This window comes from Limulus polyphemus, unplaced genomic scaffold (assembly GCF_000517525.1).
Source record: "Limulus polyphemus unplaced genomic scaffold, Limulus_polyphemus-2.1.2 Scaffold1171, whole genome shotgun sequence".
Classification (NCBI taxonomy): Eukaryota; Metazoa; Arthropoda; class Merostomata; order Xiphosura; family Limulidae; genus Limulus; species Limulus polyphemus.
Window position 1 is genome coordinate 305605 of NW_013666781.1, and position 12403 is coordinate 318007.

General features: G+C 33.0%; 1 protein-coding gene across 1 annotated transcript in view; it reads right to left on the reverse strand.

Moving 5' to 3' along the window:
• The window catches only part of LOC106462459 (DNA mismatch repair protein Msh2-like), a 196351-nt gene extending 185309 nt beyond the window's left edge, over positions 1-11042 (reverse strand). The window contains exon 1 of the mRNA XM_022389729.1: positions 10906-11042. Within this exon, the coding sequence (XP_022245437.1) occupies positions 10906-10927 (22 nt within the window). The 5' untranslated portion in view covers positions 10928-11042. The remainder of the gene's footprint in view (positions 1-10905) is intronic.
• Positions 11043-12403: the final 1361 nt, after the last annotated feature.

The following is a 12403-nucleotide window of genomic DNA, read 5'->3' on the forward strand; positions in this document are numbered from 1 at the left end:
TAACACGTCCAAATGCAGTTTTATAAAAAAAACAGACTAGAAAAAGGTTTAGATATCAATCATAGATGGCAGGACCAGTGCTGAAGTGGAAGGAAATATCTTAAAAAATTTTGAAAAAAAATTTTCTTCTTAGAGGGCACTTATTTACAGTCTAAAACGTATTTTAGGAATTTTTTCATTAAATTCCTATTTAAACTACATTAAATAATACAATTTTATAAAAATAATTGAATGTTATGCTACTATTTACAAAAATAAAATCTGAAATCCAATAAAAGATAAGTTCTCTATAATTTTTTCAATTCACAAATGTGATTTTGCCCTCACAATAGGACAAAATGGCCACGGCAAGTAACGGGTTAATATTTGCTTTTAAACTAACAAATTGAGTAATACATAATTCTAAAATTTGAATTATAATCTACATTTTGATACCAAACTTATTGACATAAATTCATGAAATAGTAGTTCAATAAATTTTTAATGAGAATCAACAAACAAGATGACAAAGTCTTTCACCTGTGATCTGTCTCAAAAGGATTAATACTATTAAGTTTATTCAAGTCAAAATTACACCCATAATTCATAGTGATATTTCACAAGTATTGCCTTGCATATATAATTAAAAGCTATCTGCCATATATTCATCAAATAATACAGATCCTTTTGTAAAGCACTAGCATCCTCCTCTTAATCAGCAGCATCCAGCTCTTTAATGTCATCAGGTAATCTAATAATCTAATAATGGCTGGAGACGGCTTGAATGGGTAATGAAGAAAAACTTTAATATAACAGCAAATGTACAACGTTTCGACAAGGTTTTGTCATCATGACTAACTTAAACCTGTGTTTACCAATGGATGACTAGCACCCAGGAACAAACCCTTACTCAAAACAGCATTGCAGTCTACTGTACACTTATCCATGACCTACACTTGTTCAGCCTGGCCCCCACAGGTCCTGTACTTACCAGATAGTCACCAAAACCATGTATGGTAGACAGGTCAGCCTCGAAAAATACGATGACATGACTCAAACTGGTAGTAGGAACTGGCAAGGGGAAGAACAAGAAACAAGAACAGGGAAAGATTGGGACGGACTCTAGATGAGACTCCAATAAATCAAAGAAATCCTCAAAAAAGGAGCCATGCATAAATCTGAAAGATGAAGGAGCAAATAGGCCATGACAGAAAGGCATCATTGCCCAACAACACAGGAACCAAGTGTGTCAAAGAAGATAAATGGGCCAACATGGACAGCAATAGGGAATAGCCTCAGATATAAGGTGAATGGTAAAAAAAGTAAAGTATGAGGGAGGTTAAAGATAAACAAAGGCAGGAATACTGAGTATGTGAAAAATGAGCTGAAGTATCTGCGTCCAAACTCCAAACTGGGATTAAATAATCCTACAGTTGTAAATTCAAACAAGGATTTGAATCCTGCTGATGGGGGAGGGGGGGATGCTAATCCCCAAATGAAATTACATTGCAAAATGCTTCGCATGAACCCAGATGTCAGGTGAGGGAGGAAACAAAATATTCAGGAGAAGGTGTTTCATTTAACAAAATAGGAAACAGAACAAAACATATCAAACCTGTGTAATCAAGTGTGCATTAAATGCATCTGCATGGGAGAACTGGGTGAGGGTCAGAAGAACCCCCCCCCCCCAACCCAGTCTGCATGAATAACTCCATTTCAAGTTTAAGAAGTATTGAAACCTCTTTTGCCAATAATGTTGCACCTGTGATCACAGCAACAGGAGGCTGATATAAGGTAGCAGTAGCAGAAATCTTAACAATAAACTGCAAGTTTATAACTGAGTTTGAAATGGATAAATAACCCAAGATGAAAAATCTTGGTAAACAAAAAATTTTATGACATACATTAAATCTGTACAGAATTGCTTTTAGACTAACAAAGTTGAAAATTAAATACAAAAAAATTAAGTTCAGAACTATGAACAAATTTAAGCAAAATTTTAAAGCTTAATGAGCAATAAGTCTAAACACTCAGAGTGCCAAACATCAAAAAGGGAGGTTAGTCTATATAATTCAGGGAGATCTAGCTGGGCAAAGAGTGTGTGTTGCACTCCTATTGGTGGAGGGTTGTCACATGATTATTTACATGCTACAGTGCAGCTAAGTCATGTTAAACACATAGAGTTGGTGGGAGTGGTGAGGCTAGTGGCAAGCAAAAAACATTTGGGCATATGGTTAGCAGTAATAATCAAGAAAAGCTTATGTGAGAGTAGATATCGTATTGGAAACACAAATGATAACCTTCAGAAGTGGCGTATCACATGAAACAAAGAATAATTTGAAAGTCACTTAAAAATAAACAAACCAAAACAGTGTGAATGAAAATTGAAATATTAATATGTTAGAATAATGCAGTGGTTGTAAATATAAATCTAGCACACCTAATTTTTATTTTTTCTTGTTTGTATGGGGGATAGAGTTTAGGAGGTATATACTAATTGATTAATGAGCTGACTGATTAATCAATTAGCAAATATCACTAATCATCCAGCTCAAAATAAACAAACAGAAAAAATTTCATACTGGGGTTTAGAAGATCTGGAATATCTCCATAAAACCTAATTACAATTAATTAATTAAACTTTTAACCCAGGCCTCAATAAATCCTGGTGTCAGGTCACCATAGAGACTAAAAATTATTATGGCACCTTGTATTTTCTCCCATTTTATTTGGTCGTAGTGCATTGCTAAATAGAACTCAAATCTAGAACAGTTCTAGAGTAATAAGTCCAGAATAATTTTTCCATTCTTTGAGTCCGAAATCAAACTGTTTCTAGGATTTTAATGAAAGATTAAGCATTTCATGATTTTTCACAAATGAAGTGCTACATTTGCAAAAAACTTCACTAGTTTCATGCCATATTGTTTTTCTTCTTTCTTTCAATTCAAGCACTTCAAGTATTTAGACTCAGACGGGACCAAAAGCAGTTAGTTCAGGCAATACTATCAAGTGGTTGTTGATATCACGTGATCGTTAACATGTGCTTGTTGTTGTGAATGTAAATAAATATACACTGGTACCTCAATTATCTGTGCTGGCCTACAAAAAGCAAAAAAATTACAGATAACAGAAACAGTGGATAATTGAGACACTAGTGTATCTCACTAGTTAGCCCATTGTTTAACTTAAATATACATTTAATATATTTAAGTTCCTTGTTTTAAAGTATAATCTTTTTACTGCCATTTAATCACATACCATGAAAAATTATAGTCGTCACAATTATAATCATAAAAGCCAAATGTCAGTTGGTCAGTTAATCAGTCAACCACACTCAATTTTTCCCGATTTCTTGAGTTACACGAGTCCAATTCCACTTTTTCTCCTATAATACTTCCTCTTTTGATTGCTCATTCCCATTTTAGTTTAATTTAATTGCTAACATAAGTGTAAATAGCTCCTACATGTTTGGCACTTTTCCTGCTATAGACACAGAAGTGCATTTGCACCAAGTCAATGCCTGTGGAAAAAAAAAAGTCAAAAATTAGTGCAAGTTTATGTTTGGGAATTATTATGGAAAAGCCTTTGTTAAAACATACCGAAGATACCAATTACCTGTAGGGAAGAAGGCAGTGCGTAACTGGGCAACACCCCAACATAACCTGAACATGCATCTGTGGTTAAAGGATGCCTGCCGTGCAGCATAGAACAGCAGATGACAACTGAAGTTGAGTGAAATCTTTAAGAATCTTAATTGATTATCTTGTGTTTTTATATACCATTTTTTTAAATCACTAATGAAATAAAGTTAACCAAGCTACAAATAATTTGTATTCCTGTCTTAACAGCTAAAAAAAAAGAGGAAAGGCTAGGCTTGAACCAGCAGACTCACAATTTGAACACACCAGGATCCTGCATGCGAAAAACCCACATATCATGTAACACCTGAACTTTTATAACCAAAATTAATTTCTGAGCAACAATTTCTCCAAAACATGTGAATTATTGTCTATAATTGTAATAGCACAATTATCTTGAGAAAATTTGGGGAAAAGAAAAACTGGAACTGTTTACATAAATTACCTGCATAATAATAATAAAAAAAAGAGTGAAAAGTCAAAGGTGAAAGAAAAAGAGAAAAAGTGTCAAGAGCAGGAAGCAAAAACTCATGAACAACAGCAAGAAATTAACTCCAGAATCTTTGGATGAGGAAATCTAGGATTTTACAAGTTTAAATTCTGGTAATGAAAAGAATGGGTCAGTTGTGATGTGTCTAGTGGTATTATAAAACGTGTACTGATATTGATTTTACAAATATAAACTTCAATGATATTTTTCACTTTCAGTATCTTTCAAGATGGGTAAACAGCAAAGTTTTCCATTTGAATCACAAATTTTATTAATTCTTGTCACTCTTGGCTTAATTTTGTTAGTGCTAAAAATATTTAACAACTTAAAAGCCAGCTTTACATACTTCTAATTTCTAGTATTTCTTTCTAGTCAGAATGTGACCGATGGTCAGTGTACTGCGAAATCTTATCCCTGTCCAAATTCCATCCAGGTATTAGATATGCACATGCATGTGACGTAGGTGAGACAAACATCCAAATTCTATCCATGTAGCCTTACTCTAATAGTAAATTGCATATCTTAAACAATATATTTTAGGTAATATTCAGGCTCTTTTTTTTCATTATTACAGAAAATTAGAATTGTTTATTTCTTTTTTGTGAAAGTAATTTTGCTTCCGTACTTGTTTTAATTCATAAATACTATTGGTTCTGTCGTTCAGTATCAACTAACAAATTTGCATCATGAGGGTCACTGATATTTGTCTCTGAGTTAGTGTTAAATGTGAATTTGACATGGAAAACTAGAAAACAGTATATTAATATTTATGATTACTTAAACGATCTTTTGTGCATTAAAATGTAACTTAAGTTTAGGTGAGTGTAGGCTAATAATGAAGAAAAACTTAGAGATCAAATGTCAAACTTGATATAGTACACTGTACTGTGCAGCATAGGCCTATTTTCAGTCTAAGTTTTTCCAGTAATAGCACCAACATTAGCATTATGTAAGGTACTGTTATTTGGATTGTATGTATTACTAAGTGAAATGCATATTTTAACTGAATAAATACAACATTCACTTTCAATTGTCAGAGGTAGACCAGTACTAGTATTCATAGGGGGATGGAATTGAGGTTGGCTAGAAAACATTCTAGTTGCACAATTCGGACAGTTTCCTATTAAATACACTCATTCAAAACCATAATAAGCTTTACAAAGATTGAACTGTGTCTTGTAAAGTTCAGCTAACATGATGAATAAACCAACACATCTATCAGGTCGTCAGCCTTAGACTAGTAGTAGTATACATAGGAAGATGGAATTTGAATGGCTAAAACACATTCTACCTAGCTGCATAATTAGGCTAGTTTTCAATTAAATACACTCATTTAAACAAATTTCAAAACTTCAAGAAGCTTTATAAAGATATATAAATTAGACTTTTAGAGAAAAAAAAAATCACCTTAAAAACTATGGTAATAATTTATTACATTGGTAACATTTTGACCAAATGCTCTTTTTCAAGCTAAAATCATGCCTGTCGGTTAATGACAGTTACAGGAATGTTTTGAAATGAAACAATACACAAAACAGAATGTAACACGAGGTAGAACTACAAGAATTAAACAATAAAATAGAGCTGGTGATTAAAAGACAGTAATACAAATTTAGAAATATAGAACAAATTTACATAGCAAAGAAAGAAATAACTTAAACATTTTAAGATGATAAAAGAAGTGTATTACAAAAAATATTTTAAAAAATTATAAAAAGCTGAACCATTCGTTAATACCCAACGAACTTAAACAACCCAATTTAAAAATTATTTTTCAATAATGGTTAATTTATTGGTGTTAGAGGGGACATGACATAAGGCAAATACTTTAAAGTGCTCAATAGAATGATCAGCTGTGTTGAAGTGCCGAGCTATAGGTTTATCATGATCTTTAATCAAGATGCCACACAAGTGTTCTCGTGTACGTTTAGCAAGCATTGAGCTAGTTTCTCCTACGTAGATTTGGTCACAGTTGTTAAAAATAATACAATATACTAAACATTTAGATGTATGGATGAAATGGCTATTCACAGAATACATTGATTTAGGGTCACTAACAGATGTTCTATGATCAATGTAAAGGTAAGTGTTGCATCTGCTCTTCTGATAACTGTATGTACCAACTTGAGTAGCAGGTGATAGTTGAATGTTGTTTGGAAGTTGACTATGGATGAGTAAATCTTTAATGTTAGTGTCTCATTTATAAGAAATTAGAGGTTTGTTAGGGAACATGTGACCAATGGTATTGTCCTGTGTTATGATGTGGAAGTTATCAAACAATATACATGTTATTTGTGTGTTGAATGGGTGAAATGTAAGTGTAAAGGGAATGTGTTGATGATCAGTGGAAGTAGCAGTGTGTTGGTTGAAGCAAGATTGAACACATGTAGTTGGAAGTTTACAATTGTCCACAGTGTTGGTGTTATAATTACCGATATGATTTAAGCTAAGCAAATTCTGGAAAGCTAAATTCGGACGTTTATTGTTAGTATGTAGATTATCTTTAGTGTGATGATATAGAGAAGTAGGGTAGCCACATTTTTCAAAAAATTGGAGCATGTTGATAGATTTGCTATTATAATCTTGGTCGTTACTGCAGAGCTTACATAATCTGGTGAGTTGGGATTTTGTAATGTTTCTCTTGACGTATGGAGGATGGCTGGAGTGAAAATGTAAGTAGCTGTGTGTGTCCATCTGTTTGTAATGTACAGATGTTGTGAGATTGCCATCATCAGTCACAGAAATATTTATATCAAGAAATGAAATGGTTTGGTGAGAAACAGAAGACATGTAATGGAGTGATGGGTGAAAGGATTGAACAAACTGAACAAAGAGGTTGAGTTCATCATTACTGCATGTAGTTACACCGAAAACACCATCAATATATCTATATGGCAGGGAGGGTACCTGTGTAGTTACGAAATGTATAATCTTCAATGTAACCAACAAAGAGGTTAGTGTAGGAGGGACTCATTTTGGTTCCCATGGTTACACCCTTCACTTGTTTATAGAATTTAGTGTCAAAAGAAAAGGCATTTAACGATAAACCTAATTCAACTAATTTAATCAGGGTTTCAGTTGGTGGGTCTAGAGTATCCCTCCAGTCAAGGTAGTGTTTTAGGGCCTTTAGTCCATCTTCATTTGGAATGGAGGTATACAACGACATTATGTCAAGTGTGAATAAAATAACTGAATCTGATTTTGACATAAAATTCACAATTTTTGTAAGGCATCATTGGTGTCTTGAATGTAAGTTGGGAGTTGATGAACCAAAGAGGTTAGGATGGAACCAAGGTAACTGGAGATAAGTTCAGTAGGACAGCTACACGTTGAAACTATGGGTCTGCCAGAATAGTCTGGTTTATGTATCTTAGGTAGAAGATAGAATACAGAAAGCCTGGGATATTTAACAATTAAATTCTTAGCTTCTAATGGAAGTTCGTTATTGCTTATCATTAGCTCTACAGTGGAACGGACAGTATGTTGATATTCATCAAGAGTCGTTTTCACAGATAGCACAGTACGATTAGTCTGGTAGTTGTCGATGAGCTTCCTGAAAATAAAGTTTTCTTCCAAACAACCACTGCTCCTTTGTCAACTTGTTTAATTACAATTTCTTCATGGGAACGAAGATTATGTAAAGCTGTTTCTTCCTTTTTAGTGAGATTTCTAACAGATGTCACAGTTATGAAATCCAAGTTGTAAGTTTCCTTTCGACATTTCTCTACATAGTAATCAAAACGAAGAAATTTCCCAGGTGGGGAAATCCATGTGTTGGTTTGTTTCTGTAGCTGAGAAAAAAAAGACTAATTGTTGTTGGTAGGTGATTCTTGTCTTAAGTGATCTGTAGTTGAAGTGTAGAAATGCGCTCGACGACGGAAACGGCCAAAAAAAAATGTTCGACTTGGTGTTTTGTATTAAATTCATTTATGTTTCTTAATATGGACAAAATTTAGGCCTTTCTCTAGAATAGAGATCTCACTCTGTTAGGTGTAGATCCTGAGATACAACAGAATTAGGTGGTGTGTTTACTGTTAGATTGTTATGGCCAATGTATGGCAATTTCCTTACATTTTGAGGAAGATAAGAATCTCTCATCCCATACACAGAGTTACAATTTGAGTTATCATAAGTAGATTTAAACATGTAACAGTATACATCTATTTATAATCAAATTTTATTGTTCTATTGCCCTTTGAACCATGTCTAACCACTATTCACGTCATTATAAGTTGTAAATCACTCTGGGAACATGCAGCTCACATTACACTATCGAATTACATTATCCTCGAGGTATTATGAGCTGCTCGTGTACATGCCTTGTGAAACATTGTTAGTATATTATTTATTTTACCTGGCTTTCTAACTATGTGACAAGAGCCGTTACAAGTTCATCCAAACTAGTCGTTAGCTTTCCCATAAGAATGAAGCTTGTAATCTGAGAAAAATTGACAATTATTTGTTCAGAACACATTGTTGTACAAACGTCATTTGATAGATGAAAACCTTCATATTTTATTGGTTATAGCAAATATATAATTAAAAGTAAGAGAGAACTGTTAATAAATCCTGAAAGAGAGGATGTAACAGGTGGGTATGGCAGGAGGGGTCTGATTTTCTATCTGATAGCTCTGTAACCAAAGAAAATTGAAGGCTATAAAAATTATGGTTTGTCTGAGCAATGATGATTTTATAGTGAGTAATTGATGTTTAATTTTGTACATTTTGGAGGGATGGTGAATAAAATAAGGAAGAGAAGATACCTAGAGAAAATGCGTCACATATGTTACAATAGGCAAAATTCATAATATTTTTTAATATTGTCTTGTAGACTTAAGAAGTTAAAACTTATATACTATTAAAATATATATTATGAGCTAAGATTTTATGCTATACTAATTGGTATAACATAAACCAAAAGTAGTTTAATAAAATTTTGAATGTAAGACACTAACACCTTGTGTTATGCACAGTAAAGGATACCTGTGGCGATAGGGTTAACATAAATGTTAGTGTTGGAACATAGTTCTTTGTGTGAAGTTCTATATTATAGAGAAAGTAATTCAAAATACAGTCCATGTAAAGTATAACAAAGGAGTTTATTTCCTTCTAACTCTTACTAGTCTATTCACATGGAATGTCTTGCAAGAGCTATATACTTGAAGTTTGAAAAATCAGGAAAATGACAGAGGTTTTGATGTCATGATATATGTGAAAGTCACATGTAGTTTTCAACTGATTACCAATCGTATGATAAGATCACAGCATTAAAGTATACCTGATAGAATGACAATATATTGTAGAATAGACTTGCTGGGTTGAGATACTACAATACAACAAATGCAGTTATTAAATTTACAGTTGGCATGTATAAGTATGTCTATTTTTCATTAAAAATAATTTGCTGTGAATACTTTTTAGAGAACAACACCCTTTCAGATTTTGCCATATAATTTTTTTCGTGTACATCATGTAAACAGGTTTACAGTTTTTTTATCTATATTTTAAAATAAAAGAATCTTGTTATCTTTTATTATTTTTCTTTCCATATGTTTGATATGAAATGAAAAATGTATATTTCACTGTTTGCAAAATGGAATTTGTTGGACTCTGCTATTTTAAGGCTTAAAGGTTGTGGCAGTTGTCCAAGAGGTACAATAAAAATCTTGCTGGGCACAGCGAAGCCTTTCAGTGTGTGTGTGTGTGTGTGTGTGTGTGTGTGTGTGTGTGCATGAATGTGTTTATAGACAGATAAATCTAAGTACAAATTTGAGAAGAAATGGCTGAGCATTGGCCAAAATTTGGGCACGTAGTAAGAATTCTTTTTATAGTGGCTTCAATCCCAAAAACTTTTGGAATCAATGGAATTGGTGTCATTTCACATAATCTGAAAATGTACAATATTTTTTTTTTTCTTTTATTTATAAATCTTTATAAAAATTAATACTTTCACTGTAGTATGTATTATCACATAAAGTTTGTATGGTGATGTGAAAACATGATGATTATTGTTGATCTTTTTATATTAATGCCTTAGGTATAGTCATGGCAACACATATGCAAAATTTTATAGTTATCTATAAAATTATATTTACAACATTGAGTAATTAGTTCTGCTATCCAGGATATATGAAATGTCCTCTAACTTATTGAATGCACCTAATAGCAAGCAAAATACTGAGAAAAGGCAGTCTTAGTCTTCCAAAGACTAGTCTGCCTCAACAAATTCACATCACATATTTCTATCAACTTCCTTTCTCATACATCTCCAAGAGCCTACATAAAATCTACCCATTTGCAGATTTCCATACCAGCATTTTTAATTACCTCCTTGTATTTACAAAATTCGCTTGTATGGCACATGATAGACTGTGGTCCCAACCAGTATGGGGTGAAGTGTAGACAGTGATAAAATTTCGCGGCTTAAAGCCTGATGAAATTTTGCGGCACATCGGCTGTGTCGCCCTTACAATACATTATACAGCGTCAGTTTGCATCACTCAGGGCAGATTGACCTTTAAGTTTACTCAAGATTTAGCGTGACCCTATTCAAGACAAAATATCATAGGAATTTATAAACTCAAAACCTTTAAGGATCTTAAAAACCTTAATCTTGAATCCCAAACCTTTCTTATCTCCATCGAAAACGCCTTACCTAACCGTGCTTTGCCATACTTACGTTATATTATAATTTATAAAGAAACATACAACAAACTTTAAAATGAAATTTAATTCATTAATTGCCATCTTAATTTGAGCTAAAGCTTTTGAAATAAAAACGTACAAAGTTAAACATACCTTCGTTTTCTATATGGCTCATCTTTGAAAATCTATCTTCAAAATAATCTTGAAATACAAAACTAATTATTTCACGTGACACTACATATATTATAATTCTCAGAAAAGGCGCTTAAATAAAAAAAGTACACTATAAATTCTCTTTGGTGTGAATTACAGCGCCATCCAAAAAATTTTTCATTCTTTTAGGTCAATCGTAAAATTTCAATTAATCATTATACACATAAATATATTAAGAAGAAAACCAACAGTTGTTGTTTTATTCTTTTTTGCCTTTTTTCCCTTCTGCTCTTTTTCCTGCTAAAATGTTACTAACTTTGGTTTTTTGTTATGTTATTTTATCGTAGAAAATATCAATGCACGTTACATTTAACAACTAGTTCAAATTAAATACAAATTATAATTTATATGGGGAGGTAAACTAAGATACAGCATGAAATCACTTGGATTTGAAGGTCATATGAATCACCACTAATAGATTAGTCGTTTGACTATATACCAGAACCACGCGAGATCACACTGTAAAGAAATGACAGAAAACCGTATTTGTATTTTGCATTTTTGGCAAAACTACTAAGGCTATCTGCCGCCATTCCTTATTTTGAATTACGGGATCATAGGGAAAGCAGCCAAATAAATAGCTCGCTATAATACATCATCCATACCAAGGAATTGAGTGACATCATTATAATGCAACCAAAGATTAAAGTGTATGAAATATTTTGCGGTATCGCATGAATCGAACCCGGCTTCCCAGCTCCGAAGGCCAGGGCTAACCTGCTCCCTCACTTGACAATATATTAACCACACTATATCTGCTATATTCAGTGCTGACGAGACATTTCGCTCAATACAAGGGCCCTTCAGCTGTTGCTACAGTTTACATAACAATATACACTTACATGATGTACAACTCCTTCACTATATGTGAAGAATATATTGTAATTTCCCTGGACGTGGTGGTCATCGCTCACATTCTAATACTCTGAGTTGAACTTTGGCTCACCATTACACATGCCGATCATGGTAAGCTCAATGCACGCACTGGTCCCTTAGCCTAATTCATGATTGTGCTAGGTCCTAGCAAGTTCGGTCATCTCACATAAACATAAATTCTTCCACCTGTGGTAAAGGAGGAGTGGTTACTTAAAATGTAGAAAGACACTTTATACCAGTAACCGAAATTTAGTCAACTACTTTATAAACAGTGACAAAAACTCCTAACATTGAAGGTTTTGTAGTTTCTTCGATCCGAATCCAAACGTTCTTCCCAATACGAATTTAACAAAATCTGAATGAATAAATAAAATCATTCGCAAGTTCAAAAATAAATCCAGAATTATATTTGTATAGTTCACACGAAACGTTTGTTACAATACTACAACCTAACGTAATTAATACAAGGTTCGGAATTATGATTACCTGGTTCAAAAATAACACTGAGCTCAGAATTTGGTCTTATCTGCCAAAAAACTTGAAATTGATCGATTATAGAAGT